General features: G+C 33.4%; 1 protein-coding gene across 1 annotated transcript in view; it reads left to right on the top strand.

Annotated features, from left to right (window-relative positions):
• Positions 1-16,154, top strand: part of Sema3a (sema domain, immunoglobulin domain (Ig), short basic domain, secreted, (semaphorin) 3A) — a 228,431-nt gene that overhangs the window by 185,510 nt on the left and 26,767 nt on the right. The window contains exons 10-12 of the mRNA XM_013026102.1: positions 4,028-4,172; positions 6,574-6,793; positions 9,585-9,676. Of these exons, the coding sequence (XP_012881556.1) occupies positions 4,028-4,172; positions 6,574-6,793; positions 9,585-9,676 (457 nt within the window). The remainder of the gene's footprint in view (positions 1-4,027; positions 4,173-6,573; positions 6,794-9,584; positions 9,677-16,154) is intronic.

Raw genomic sequence — 16,154 nt, forward strand, 5'->3', positions numbered from 1 at the left:
AACAATATGTATATACACATATAATTGAAAGTTTCCTGTCTTCATCTCTTCATTACTTACATCAATATCTAAATGGAAGAGATGAAAGTTAAGTGAGATGTTCTTAGACACTAACAATGTCGCTGAGAAGCAAGTCCTCTTTCAAACCTAATGGTTTGCATGAGTACCCGCGGAGAGAGTAGATAGGGAAACATCAGAGCAACTTCTGGCCCTTTCTATTCATTGTGCTCCACTTTCCATAGAGTCAGACACATTTTCCTGCATTGAAAAGACTATAGAATTGCTGTACACACTTTTAGGCTTACTACAAGTAAAATGATCTCAAGTGAAACTAATACAAATGACTATATTTTAAATATTTAGTTGTTTTTTGTGTTTTTTTTTAAATTTCTGTTTTTGTCAGTCATGGGGCTTGAACTGAGGGCATAGGCACTGTCCCTGAGCTCTTTTGTTCAAGGCTAACACTCTGCGACTTTGAGCTACACCACTTCCAGTTTTCTGGTGGTTAATAGGAGATAAGAGTCTCATAGACTTTCCTTCCAGAGGTGGTTTTGAACCATGATCTTCAGATCTCAGCCTCTCGAGTAGCAATAATTACATGCATGGACTACTCTCCTGGCTATATAGCTTTTAAAGTTGGTAAATAGACTCTCTTTATAAATCCAATTATTCTCTTTTTTGAGCCACAACTTAGCTTTTACTGGTCACCTTGTAATGCAGATGTTATCGTATAAAAAGAATGCATGTTGGGTGCCCGTGACTCATGCCTGTAATTCAAGCTACTCTGCAGGCTGAGATCTGAGACAGGAAACCGTAAGTGGTGCTGTGGCCCAAGGTGGTAGAGTACTAGCCTGCTCAAAAGAGCTCAGAGACAGTGCCCAGGAGTTGAGATCAAGCCCCACGAACACCACCACCAACAACAACAACAAAATCTCATAAAACCAAGTAACACAAATTTGAGCATTAAGTTTATATAGTTTTTACAATGTATTGTTTAATACACAGACTTCATTTCTTCCTCCTCCTGCTCTATTCATCCTGCTGTTCATCTCTCTCTCCTCCTTCCATCCCCTCTTTCCTTTTTATCAGCCTGCTCTTCTTCTTCCCAAGATTTTTTCCTGTTTATCTCTTCACCATTATATATATATATATGTGTGTGTGTTTTATATTGAAAAAATACTATACAGAGGGCTTACAATTGCATGAGTAAGGTAATGAGTACATTTCCTATCAAGCATTGTTACATCCTCCTTTGTTTCTCCCCTACCATCCCTTCCCTCCCCATCTCCCCAACTCCTCCCTCGCCCCCCTCCCAAGTTGTAAAGTTCGTTTGGGACACCAGTGTTTTTTCTTTCTTGTTATTGCTTTTAACGTATTTATTAAATATTATGTGATTCTTTTTGTTTCTTTTGTATGTTCTTCCCCCACAGTATAACCCCTGTTTTCACTGTATTTGATTCCGGTGCCCTGCATCTTGTTTATAAATTTTTCTAATCTGGGGAGGGGAAGGGAAAGAACAAAATGTTTAAATAAGAATACAGGTTGAAAAAAAAAAAAGAATACAGGTTGACCCATTGTAACAATTATATGTACAAGACACTGTGTTGAAAACGAACTCCTCATCGTTATTTTCAGCATAAATTTCACATTACCTGAACTTGTTGAAATAAATATGTGTCTTCATATGAATTTAGACAGGGCTATTGGTGCCACATTTTAAGTAAAAAAAAATAACTTGAATTAAAAATCAAAAGAACTACAGTTACTCCCGTGTCCATGAGAGCATATAGAGAACATTTATCTGCAGTGTCCAATACTGGTTTATTCTGTGACCATTGAAGCCATTGTAAATGCTTAGATGTTTTCCTCTAATTTAAACTTTAATACTCTGGTTATGATGGTTCATACCTGTAATTCCATCATGGGAACTACATACGAAGCCCCTGTCTTATGAAAAGCATTTACATGTACAATTAAGAAACATATTTTTATTGATTCTATATACAAGATATCTAAAGATTGTGCAAATTAAGCATGTATTCATTATTCCATTTCCTTTGACAATGATTCTTAGATTTGAGTATGCTCCAGAACCACTTAGAGAGGATATTAAAGTTCAGGTCCTTGTATTTTGTAGTCAGCCAAAGAAGTCAATTTAAATTAGAAAAATAATGCCAACAAAAATTCATATTTATCCAATGATCTCCCAGAATGTCTGATTCTATAGATTCTGTAGAATTGTTCTATAGAATTCTATAGATTATATAGGCTAAATTTCCAGTTTTCACAAGTCCTACAGTCATGTTAATGCTACACCAATTGTAAGGATCCCCAACTTATTTTCCACTGACTTCATGGATAAGACAGTGTTACCTCTCCAATGGATGTGTATTGGTGAACTAGTCATAAAAGCTATACATGATAGTCAGAAAGCCTTTGGATGCTGTCTGATTTTAACAGTGTACTAGCAAAATATAGAGCAATAAGGGGTATCTACCATAAACATTGGGTTAAAAGATGATGAATCTAACAAAGGTTAATTTGTTATTAGAACCATCATCAAAACATTAAATCCTATTAGTATTTATTGTAAATTACAACCCTGTGCTCAGTAATTGATACAGCTGGAGAGAAGCTAGCCTGACACAGCACTTACAAGCTCCTTCCCTCAGGACACTTGTGGTCTTCCTAGCAGCACCCACATGGAGCAGTTTCAAATAATAAACTCTTAGGAACACATGGTTTTTATTTGGTCTGATTTATAGGCAGTTTTCTATGGGGAGAGATCAGTTAAAAGATAAGAATTCCATATTGTCAATGTGCACAGCTGTTTAATATCTTCACATAAGCTGTATTTGTCTTACTACATTCAAATGCAAGCTGTGACAGCTAGACTTTCAGTTTACTTCACTTACCTGATATTTGCTTAGTAGAATGATGTGAATAATTGGTATAATTATCCACTTTTACCAGGGCATAATAACTACTCACTTAAAGCTATTGTCTGGATTGGAAGGAGATAATATTTGAAGTGCCTTCACAAATGTCAAACTTAGTTATTTGATCTAGTATATTTTTGTGACTTTAATGCTTAAAATGGTAAAAAGGTAAAGCCAGGCACTGGTGGCTCAGACCTTTAATTGTAGATACTCAGGAGGCTAAGATCTAAGGAAAGAAGTTCAAAGCCAGCCTGGACAAGAGGTCCACAAGACCCAAAAAAGCACCAAAAAAGCTGGAAGTGGACCTGAGGCTCAAGTGATAGAGTGTGAGACTTGAGCTACAAACATACATACATACATACACACATGCATACATATGTACATACATACATACATAATCAGGTACAGCAACCAGGCCCTGAGTTCAAAACCCTTGTACCAGCACACATGTGCATGCGTGCACACACACACACACACACACACACACACACACACACACACACACACACACAAAATCACACATGCTTCAATTCAGAAAACTCATTCTCTATCAGGTTCAGTTTACAAAATCTCTACTTAAACATTTTTGTTTAGAAGTTCACCAGTTTCAATAATTTTGATTAAGAATTATACAAAGTGTATATTCTATTTTCATAGTACACCAAAAATCAAATATTAATTTCTCCAGTACATAGTTTGTTTGATGTGAGCCTATATATATGTATATTCTATGAACAATAAATATGTCACTCATGCTTTCTAGTTTTGAGAAATCATAAGCTTATTTTCTTGTGCACTGATACAATACAAATGAGATAACATCATTCCAAACAATATCCTTGATAAATAGAGTTTACATATGTGTATGTAAACTCTATAAGGGGAAACTAAGGAGGAGGCAACAATGCTTATAAGAAATGTACTCATTGCCTTGTTCAAGTAATTGTAACCCCTCTGTACAGCATTTACCCAATAAAAAAACTTATTAATAAAAAAAGAAAAAATATACATGTTATGTTTATTAATACCTGAAAGTTTATAACCATTTTCATGCCGTATTGAGTACCTCTTTGGGGTTTCTTTTTCAGCAACATCTTCAAGGGGTCGGCTGTGTGCATGTACAGTATGAGTGATGTACGGAGGGTGTTCCTTGGCCCCTATGCTCACAGAGATGGTCCCAACTACCAGTGGGTGCCATATCAAGGGCGAGTCCCCTATCCACGGCCAGGAACTGTAAGTAGTTTGGACATCTAACAGATGAAATGAATATTTTTTTCTGCCAATGTAACAAACAAATGCAGGTGAAAACATTAACTACAGATAATGTCAAACAAAAGTTCCATGATTATAAATAAAAGAGAAGGATTTTGTGTGTGTGTGTGATCCCATAGAATCTCACAAGTTCTTTGCTGTTTTGAGTTATCCGTTCAACATATTAATTTAAATGTTAATGCTTGACTTTATTAGCAATAGATTTGGGAAATAGGAACCAAATGGGCAGACTTCTTTTATGAGTGAGATGTAGTGGAAATGTGCTCCATAATGGTTGCTGCTAGCTGATTAATCTTGTAACCAAAGCTAAAGTAGAATTTCAGAATAATCACTAAGATGAAATATCTATTGGTTACAAGAAGCCAAATCGGTTTTGTATGAAAAATAAATATTAACTCCATGTTAATGGAGTTAACAGGTTTATATTCCTACTTTTGATTGGTGAAAGTAAGTTTGTGCTAAATAGGAATCAACTTCACTTCATCATGCTTGGTAGAACTCCATTTGCTATTATTTTGAGAAACGGATATAAATTCAGTGTTTCATCTGAATCTATACAATGAGGAACTAAAAATAGCAAGTAGAACTAAGGTAGACATTGCTATTCTGTAGATTCTAAAGACAATTTTATAGGGAGATATAGATATAGTAAAAACTTTATTTATATAACTACAGATTTCAATGGCCAGTATTGTATCTCATCAGTGTAGAGTGCGAGTGTAGAGAGGTAAGTAATGGCTCTAGTAGTTAGTTCAGGAAGTTCAGTACACTCGTGTTATTCACAGGTACTTGTTATGAGACATAAATCAAAAACACTAAGTGTTAGAAAGAGGACAAGGGAAGAGTTACCTAATCGAGGAGTCAGAGATGACATCTCACTCTGAATAAAATTCACTTGGACAGGCTTATTAGTGCTAAAAGGTACCCACTGAGAAAGTGTCATTCCATCAACATGACTCGAAAAAAAAATCACAGGCTTCTGAAACGATGTTATTATTTCTGTATATTAGTTAGACTGTATTGAGTAAAAAGACAGTAAAGCAAGAAGATAAATTGTACAGAGAACTAAAATAAAACCCCTTGCTTTATATTTTGATAATAGAATATTAACATTTTGCAACCTATTTTTACTACTTGATAGTAAAGATGCACACAAATAATTTTAAACATCATTAGATAGGTTTTGTTGCTTCTTTAAGGGTTTTCTATAGTGATTTGATATCATCATAAAGTTAAATGATTTGATAATCCACTTAAAAACAGAAGTAAATTGTTACGTTTTTATTATATTATTGTATTGTGTATACTCTTAGAAAAATACAAACATAAATATAGATGCATATATAATCTCATTTCAAGCAGATCTACTTCATTCTTCATGAATTATTAATGTTTTTTTCAAGGTAATGTCAGAGACAATTGATTTCTAATTCTAAGCTTCTTGTAAGATCAGTATCTTCTCTTAATTACATTTTGTCTCTCTAGCTCTTACATTAAATGGCAGAAATTATTTAAGTGTGAAAGCACAAAGCATGAGATTGGAGATACTGTATCTATGAATATGTGTACCACATAATTAAATGTGGAGAAATGAGCCACATTACAGTTTCCTCATTTCTGCTTGGCTGCCTTATATTGAGTGCTGCTCTCCTGAGATGACATTATGCCAGCACACAACAATGAAGTTTTTATGACTTGTAGGGCCGATATCACTTTGGGTTAATCATGATGTCCATTCCATTCTAGTTGGTCATCACAGTTACCCTGTGATTCAGGTGTTTGCAGGATTAGAAAATCATTCTGACTTTCTCCAATCCAATCATTACTTCCATTTAGTTTTAATTTTATTCTATTCTATTCTATTTATTATATCAAATACCACTGTATATATACAACTTGGTTGTGTAGTTATAAAAGCCTCAGACTTTTCCTATACACTGATACATGGGAGGAATTTGCAAGTTCTTCAGAAGAAATGGTGACATAATTCCTTTCAGAAGTTATATACTGGAAGTGGCGCTGTACTCAAGTGGTAGAGCGCTAGTCTTGAGCTGAAAAGCTGAGGGACAGTGCCCAGGCCCAGAGTTCAAGCCCCATGACCGACAAAAAACAACAAAAAAAAAACCCAGAAGTTATATGCTTAAGAAATAAGTACTGATGTTTACATTTACTAATTTCAGTTAATATTAACAATATATTAATCACTAATGACTGTTGATTGAATTTATTAATGTAAAATATAAGTAACACAATAATCACAGGTAGATTCCTAAACCACTGAGGTCATGCACTATTATGTAATTCCTGGTCCTATTCATTAGGGGTTAAATAAAAAGTATTCTCCTTGTCTTTTTCTTCATAGTGTCCAAGTAAAACATTTGGTGGATTTGACTCGACAAAGGACCTTCCTGATGATGTTATAACTTTTGCACGAAGTCATCCAGCTATGTACAATCCAGTTTTTCCTATTAACAACCGTCCGATAATGATCAAAACAGATGTCAATTATCAGTTTACTCAAATTGTGGTAGATCGAGTGGATGCAGAAGATGGCCAGTATGATGTCATGTTTATTGGAACAGGTAAAGGTGTAGCTTCTGTTGGGCATTTTCTTCTAGAACACTATCTTTTACTGATTAACCATATTAAATATTGAAGACATTTTCAAGATACTGTTCATCTCTCATCAAAGGCTAAAATTCTAAGTATTACTAATTCATTATCCTTTTAGAAAAGTAAAGACATATTAATTGAAAATACCTTTCAGTTTCATGGAACTACATGAAAATCAAGCAAAGATTATGTGAACAATTATTGTTGAGAGCTGAATTAAACTCTTGTGATCAATGACTTTGGGGAAAAAATTTATATTGCTCTAACCATATCTGAAACTTACATGTGAATCAGTAATAGTCATCGAATGCAAAATTGTCTGAACCTTAAAATTGTCATCTGATGAGAACTTCCAAAAAACAAAATTATCAAGATTTGTTCATTTTTTTCTACCACTTAGTGGAGAAAAAGAAAAAGAAAAAAGGATCAATCTATCATTAGACACATCTACAAATATTTTAACATTGACTTTTTAGTAACTATAATTGCAAACAAAAATTTCTGAGTGTTTTCAGAATTGATTATATTATTACTATGATGTATTATTTTATTTTCCTTGGCTCCTTTTACTAGTAATACTATTTTGAAAAGTATCGTTTATAAATCTGAAACTTGCTATGTAAGGTCAGATTTCAAGGTAGTACATTTCTAGCATCCATTAACTTGTTAACTTACATAAATCAATGGGAAATGAAGTGATTTCTCCACTGGAACCTTATATAGTAACGTTTATTTTTCCTTGGTGAGAAACACAAAAATAATATGTTAACTACAAAAGAATGTCAACTGTGCAGTGCTTTAAAGAATTAAAGTTTTATAACAAAGTTATGAAACACTTATGCTATCAGGTTTAACAGTGTTAAATTCTGAGCAATACATTACAATCTATTTTCACAGGTAAGAAACTCTATGAAATAAAAGACTCCTAAGGAGATTCAAGGCCCCAAGTCAATGGATTATTAGCACCAACTTCAGATTGCTAGAAAATATATGATTATATAGTATTTCTTCAATAAACATTATTTTATCTGCCAATGCAAATAAAATTGAATCTTTCTATACAGTAATTATAATTGATGGTCAGTTTCTCATATATATATATATATGTATATATATATGTATATATATATGTTTCTTCACTTTTGGCTTAAAACTTCTCCAAAAACCTCTTATCCACCCTCAAAGCAACAAATTTGCTTTAAGGAATTTTACCAAAGACAGCCAGTCACAAGCTTTTAATCCTTCTCTGACACAAACTGTCTTTAAAGGCACCAATTTCATGAGAATGTTGAAGGTCTGATGGTGTGGACGGCTGTAGGTCAATACAGACCAGGGTCAGTTGTCAGCAAAGTAAATTGATTACAGTAATTTTATCTCTTAACTAAGTTTCACATCATAGCATATTGATCTTAGTTGAGTAATCTGATTCAATTTGTGTGAAAATGTTTGAAATATTACTCCATAAACTTGATCTGAAGTACAGATAAAGTTATGTTTAGACACTAGAGATCTGATCATAAGCACTGAGTAGATTAACTTAATTTCCCTTTAATCTTTGGTGTTATGAGTAGTCTAGAGTCTTGTAAACATAAAAGGATCGTCTTAAAAGAGACTGTTAAAATGTACAAGAGATAAACTGGTAGCCTTTATTGATCACCATAAAAATCATTGTCAATGGTCTAAGTACATTGAGTTATTTTTGTTATGGTAACTTGTTCTTTCTTGTAAGGTGTACTCAAAAATATTCTGTTAAATTTGATGAAAATAAGCCATTTGAAGCTAATAAACAATTGTTGATCAAATTTACCCAGAAATGGGATATTGAAAAGTCAAATTTTTAGTTTAAAAAGACCCTTCTGTCAAGCAGTAGAATATACAGACAATTTGAAAAATTAATATTATTTTAAGTAGCTGAATAAATGTGATAACTCCTACCATTAAAATGATCAATAATGAAAATTTTTTAATTGTTTGGTATATCTACAAAATGTACTCAACTAGGTGAATTTGAAATGTCTTCTATGCCTTAAAATTGATTTACCATTGGGTGCATTAGTGAAAAATTACTGTAATACGTAGTGCTGAGTGGTTATCTTGAGGAATCATGTTATTGTCTTTCCTCACTGTGTAATTTCTCTTTAAGGGCTTCCAGTGTTATAGAGTTTCAGGCGACAGGATAAGCAGCCAGGCTCTGACTGCCCAGTGCTAAACAACATTCCTACATATTTTTTCATCTATATTTCATCTTTAACAGAGCACAGTCATTTCATAATAGAAGTGGGAAAACCTGTTACCACATCAGACTGATATTATAGCTAGTTTTCTTTTCTTCTGAGATACTTCACAATTAATGAGATTTTGAAACTAATAATACAGAAATTCACTCCAACATGCCAATTTCTGGAGTGCTAATAATGTTATATTTTACAATCACATGGTTTCAGGATAAAACCTTCAATAGAATATAGTTCTTAAAATTCAGGGCTTTTAAAAATACCTTTTATTATCTTTAGGTAGTTGTACAAAGGAGTTGCCATTCACCAAAACAATGTATGAATCCAGCATATCTGTCTTTATAGCTGATCACATGTAGAATTGCCTGAAATGCATTCTAATATTTTGACAAAACAAAACAAATTAAAAGGAAGACGCAAGTCAAAATGTTTTTTCGGGGGGGACACATCTCAATTTCTTTCATTAGCTCTAACTTCTGTTAAGATCTATTTAAGTGATAGCCTTTATTTTTCCTCTCTTCCAAAGATATTGGTACCGTTCTTAAAGTAGTCTCAATTCCTAAGGAGACATGGCATGATTTAGAAGAAGTTCTGCTTGAAGAAATGACAGTTTTTCGGGTGAGTGCTGCTTAATTTCAAGTGTCAACAAGTTCAAGTGTGTATCTATCCCCCAGGACAACTGCATGCTGAATTTGGTATGGACAAGTAATCTAACATACCTTTCTAATTAGCTTGTCAATTAGAAGCCAGACACTAGTCAAAATAAACCTTGAAACTTTCAATGTACTTTAAATCTAAATACATGAAAAAGATAGTATTGGCTCAAATTTTGTTTTCTTAATGATGAAATCTATGTTTTACCCTTTTATATTATTTATATACATTACTTCAATGAGTAAACTCCTCCCCCTTGCAAATCTTCCCCCCCCCCCACACACACACATACACTTGATGGTATAGCTGGAACTAAATGTAGCTTTTGTGATTTCATTCAATGAAATACATTCTGGATGACAGAGTAATAAAGACATTTCAATCACATTCACAAGTTGTTTCATCGTATCTTCTTAAATCATTTCTTGGCAAAAGTAAATTTGAAGATTTCATATTAATAGTAGCAAATTTGTTATAAACTCCTAGTCTGCACACTTAAGAAATATAGAGATGGTTGTCCCTTTGTGTTCGGTGCCATAGAACACAGGTAAATTTCTGAGGTATTGAAGTTGAAGCTACAACAAATAGGAAATGAAAGAACTGAAGGGGTGTAATGTAGAGATTATATCTGATGTTTCTTTTACAAAGCTAGACAATAGGTGTCATTTGAACTGACACGTTTTGGCATAAATTATTTGTGAGACTTCAAAGAGAAATTATTTTGGGGGTCAACTCATATTGGGATATTTATAACTGCACAATAAATTTGAATTGGCAGAAAGTAAACAACTCATTAGGTCTAGTCTTTCAACTTCAGTGGTATATATATATATATTTTTTTATTTGTGAACATACTGTACAGAGGGGTTACAATTACATGGGCAGGATAATGCGTACATTTCTTACCAAGCATTGCAGCCTCCTCCTTTGTTTACCCTTCACATCCCTTCCCAGCCTCCCCCCTCCCCCCCATCCCAATCATTCTCCTTCCCCCCCCCCCCCCCCCCCCCCCCCGCACCAACGTTGTAAAGCTCGTTTTGGACATGACAACTTGTACTTCTCATTGTTGCAACAGGTCCACCTGTATCCAGTGGTATATTTTTAAAGATTTGTATTAGAGAATAATTTCATCTCCAGGCAGTTCAGATAGTTTATCTGTAAAATGAATGTGTTGGATTATGTTTTCAATGAATTCAACATTAATTGGTAGGCAAAATCTTCCCAAAACTTCTCTTAACCCTATATTTCTAAACCAGGGCAGTCCACATTGGCTCAGTATTCAGTAGTAATGTGAAGACAAAGTGAAGTAAAATGTGACAGTTTCATATATATGTATATATATATATATATATGTACATATATATATTTAATGAAATTTTGGTTAAATTGCTTGGAATATTTAACAGACTTTCTGAGTTTCCTATCAGCAAAGGAGCAGGAATAACCTCTAATTCACCAAGAGATTAGAGAGTTAGAGATGGGCATGTAATGAAATAGGATAGTGGAAGCTCTGTGGTCAACCTATTATTGTTAATAGTATTTTATTGATTTCAATTAGCTAAGCTCAAAATGAGATATCTTTAGTTGGTATGTCTACAAACCCTTGATTTAAAAACTCCAAATTAGTAAAAACTCTCATTCTGGCTTCTTAACCCAAGCACTCTGCCCTTATTTATAGTTTATATTGGATGTAGGGTGAAAACTAATTCTTAGCCTTTTCCATAACACATGAGTTCCCTCAGGGAACAAGCACATTGAAACTTCAGCCTATAAATTTTAGCAAAACAATTATCCAAATGGACTGATATCCACTACAGAATGGATGTAGTTTCCATAAGCAAATTGGCATTGGGGAGTGAGTGGATTTATAAATTGCTGTTTTGTGTTCATTTTCAGAGCCTAAGGTTTATTTGTAATCAACATTTATAAATGAATTAATGAAACCATATTAATACAAAATAGAAATTGGGGACCCTATAGATTATAAGGGCCTTCCACAAGATGTGCAGGATTAGAGTATGCAACTAGAGAATGGGAATATAGATTTGTAATGGCAGCAGTTTATCCTGCTAATCTGGTACCCTTAGTAGAAAAACAAAAGGTTACCAGTTGTGCACATTTGAAGATGTATATTGCCACCTGTTACTAATATAGTTATGAGACACAACAGTATACTACCCTGAGAAATGTAAAATTATTTTTAGACTTTCTTATTCAAATTAATCTTGATTTCTTTATTTACACCCTTCAGTTGATAGACATAATCAAACAGAGCCCATTTATCAGGAGGAGGGGCATATGCGTGTCTGTGGGTCATGGGACAAGGATGGTACTAACTTTTGGTAGCACAGAGATAAATCTTGAAAACCTTACCCCTGAGAATATGTAAATTTCAGGTTACTTTGTGTTTCCAGGACTGACTTATTATCTATTAGTGTAATTAAAGTTTACTTTGTGGAATTGTTTAAAGTCTAGGGAAGACATTTTAGAAATACTCTCTCTCTCTCTCTCTCTCTCTCTTTCTCTCTCTCTATTTTTCAGGGATTTAATGAACAAAATATGCATATTTTTTAGTTAAACTGTATTCTAGTAAATTTTTATTCTTCATATCTCTAGATTTTAAGTTTATATATCCTATCTTGCTTTTGTACTTTGATATATTTTTTAAAAATCCAACAAGGTGCTGATGGCACACACCTGTAAATCCTAGATACTCAGGAGGCTAGGATTGTGATTTAAAGGCAGCCAGGGTAGGAAAGTCCTTGAGACTTTTACCTCCAACAAGCTTGAAAAAATAAAAGTTTGAAGAGCATCTGTGGCTCAAGAGGTAGAACTCTAGCCTTAGGCAAAAATTTCAAGGACACTACTGAGTCCCTGAGTTCAAGCTCCAGAACCAATGTGCGCATAAGCGTGGCACATGCATGTGCGTGCACACACACACACACACACACACACACACACACACACTCCAATTTATAAATAGGAATTTTATTTAAGCTGAACTGTTAAAATGACCTTCAACAAAATCATGAAATAATGAAAGTCAACATTCTTGCCTGTAAAATATTTAATCTCTCTTCTTTTTGTTAGTATTTTCTGCTTTCCAGAGAAATACACAATCAACTTATATGTGAGATTTCTGTTGCAATATATTTTTGGTGCTGGCACATGTTCTAATCTTAGATGTTCAAAGTGAGTAGATAATGATGATCACAGTTCAGGACCGCACAGGCAAAAAAAAACTTAGAATGATATTATACAAACAAATAAGTTCAACGTGGTGTTTACAACTGTAAACCTAGCATAGGTGGAAGGCAGCGATATAGATAGGTTCATGATCTGAGGCTGGCCTTACCAAAAAGCAAGACCCTATCTGAAAAAAAACAAATAGAATTCAAGGTATTGCTTCAGGAGTATATAATTTGTTTAGAACATGTGAGTCCCTGAGTTCAAAACCACGTACCACTAAGAAAAAAAAGAAAGTATCTTGAAAAGAATTCCTTATCAATCCCAAACATCTAATTATAAGTAAATAATATTGTTCTAGGATAGAAATAATTTCTTAGCAATCTTCAGTTTTGTGAAAAGTTTGTTTGCAACTAGAAATACCTCTCCTTGCACAGAAACTGCCCTAGTTTTTTCTATGTTCTTTGCTATGCATATTGTCATTATAATATCGTTGACACTCAAGTAAACAAAACATATTTGAACAGAGTTTAGAGCATTATTTACTTTCAACTATTCTATCAGGAAAAGTTCTAGCAATTGGAATATTTCATTGTCAAACTTTAATTTTGCAGAGAAGAAAAAAACAACACAACATAATAGATATATACTGTGAAAACAAAGGAATGTAACGATTTCTATAATTTTATTTGAACCTTTTATCATCTCCTTTAAAATAAAATACAATAGAAAGGTTAACTTGGACACTGTGATACTTTTAACAAGGTCAATATGCAAAGTTCAGAGTTAGGATCATCCTTATACCTGACACCCTTGGATAGTTTTTTAAAGACATATATGATGCTAACCAACCTGTTAATTTCCCATGTTTTCTACATTGGACCATGTTCATTGTGCTCTTAATCGACTGAATATACAAACTTTATATCAGTTCTTGAATTTCAACCTGTCCAGTCCATCATCATTTCAAGATTAATTAATTAATCTGTCCAGTGTATCAACATCTCAAGATTAATTAATTAACCTGTCCAGCCCATCACCAACTCAAACAACAGGACCCCCTCTTTTCAGTGGTTTCTCTCACTTCAAACACATTTTTGTTCTGAGTAAAATTAAATCCCTATCAATGGAGAGAAAGAAAAATGTTTCTTGGCCATAAAATTTCCATTTTAGAGTAAAAATGTTAGCAAGCAATAAGAGGTAAAAGAAAGTTGGCATTTGAATCAATGTCAAGAAATTCTGATTTCAACCTAATGCTATTCAAAATAGCATTAAAGAGCTAAAACGTAGCTGATAGTTCACTGTGAGTTGTAATCAGATATCTGAATTCGGATCTTATTTTTTTCTGATTCTGAACCAGCTAGTTAAAGTCAGTAGAGCATCAGCTTCTCTTTATCATGAAGAGTATACTTTTTTAAATGTTTTTTCAAAAGTTAACCTTGCAAGTCAGTGTTACTTATTGTCAACTACTTATAGAAAGAATTTGCTTTAAAATGATTGAACCAAATTCTATGTCTTATTTCTTTTTTATTGTTGTTGTTGATTATTTATCTTTTGTTTTATGCTAATATGGGGCTTGAACTCAGGCCAGGACACTGTCCTTCAGCATCTTCATTTAGTACTGGTGCTCTAACAATTGAGCCACACTTCCACACCTGGCTTTTGCCAGTTAATTACAGATAAAAGTCTCACAAACTTTGCCAAACTAGCATTGAATTGTGATCCTCTGATCTCAGGCTTCTGGATAGTTAAGATTATAGGCATGAACCACCTCAGCCCTGTCATCTTATTTCTTAAGATAGCTTATCTATAGCTTGTTGAATATTCAAAAGACATAAAAGCCTGACATATGCTGATTTTTTTACATGAACTCTTCAGTATAGGGTTATCTTTCCAATCCAGTTCAAAAGGGTTTTGCTTTTGAAACACTTTAGTGCTAAATCAACTTGCAGTGCATTTAGGAATAATGGGCCTATTTAGAGTAATACTGCCTGTAAAGGATTGCAAGGCAGTTACATCAATAACACATGCATTTTAGACCCAATTTATACAATATTCCAGGAACAGCTGAGCAAACAAATGAAGGCATTTAATTTTCATTCAGATGTAAAACATAATTGATACTTTCCAAAACCTACTCTATCAACTCATTCTAAAGGAGCACTGTGTGCTTAGCATCCAGTGAGCTATCTCAGAATCTCCTGGAATCAGCAGGTTGAAAAGCTTTGCAAGTGCAAAAGTTTAATAGAGACTAGATTAAAATATCTGGGAAAAATAGGATAAATTGGAGTAATAGAAAACCCTGAAAAGTTGCTATGTTTTTAATTTCATTTTTACTTGAACACCAATTAAATTTGCAATTGAAGCCAGTTTCATGAAAAAAATGCTTATGAAGCTACATCTGTTTTAAATGTAAGTCATTTCTACCATCAGCGAGCTCTCAAGAAAAAAATATAGCTCATTTAAACGCATGTCATCTTAATATATTGTCTATTAAAATTCAACCGCAGGCAGTGTATAACCCATATTATTCCAGATTGTTATTAATCTTGTGATCTAAATAATAAATAAGCCCCTATTAATTAAGAAACTCTAGGACCATAAGAATGTTGAGTTCATAATCTGGAATGTGGTGTGTATTAGGGTTCATTTCATGTTTTGCAATTTGTAAATTAAATAATTTATTTTCATCGGCCTTATAGATGTTTGTTGTTTTGGTATAGTCAGTGGATATGAAACAAATGAATACAATTAATCAGGTTCATTTTTAAAAGAATTTACACATAGCTAATTCTCACTTCACTTACATTAGTTTGTTCTGCCTAAGAAGTTGTTATTTTTTTCATGCAAATCTAAAAGATGCTAGCTGCTTATTTAGCCACATTATTTAGACTATTACCATGTGAGGTTGTTATAAAAGACCAAATTGTCATGGAATTTTTTCTGCTCTGGTTTGTTTATTATAATATCACGCAAACCCACATATTATTTTCAGCTTTTTCTATCAAAAAATGAATGTTTGTGATAAGTTATCCTACTGAATTTTATGATGTGATGTTACAAAATGCTAAAGATCCTATCTTGGCATAAATGAAATTCAAAGTTATTACATTCATCATTATCTTTATGGTGGATCATTATTATATTTGATAATGAATATTATTTGTTTAAGCTATGAAATGGAAAACGATTGGAAATCTCCGTTAAATTAATACACATCCTACATCCTTTGTCCCATTTGTGTCTCAGGCAAGTT

The sequence above is a fragment of the Dipodomys ordii genome, unplaced genomic scaffold (genome assembly GCF_000151885.1).
Source record: "Dipodomys ordii isolate 6190 unplaced genomic scaffold, Dord_2.0 Scaffold90, whole genome shotgun sequence".
In the NCBI taxonomy this organism is placed as follows: Eukaryota; Metazoa; Chordata; class Mammalia; order Rodentia; family Heteromyidae; genus Dipodomys; species Dipodomys ordii.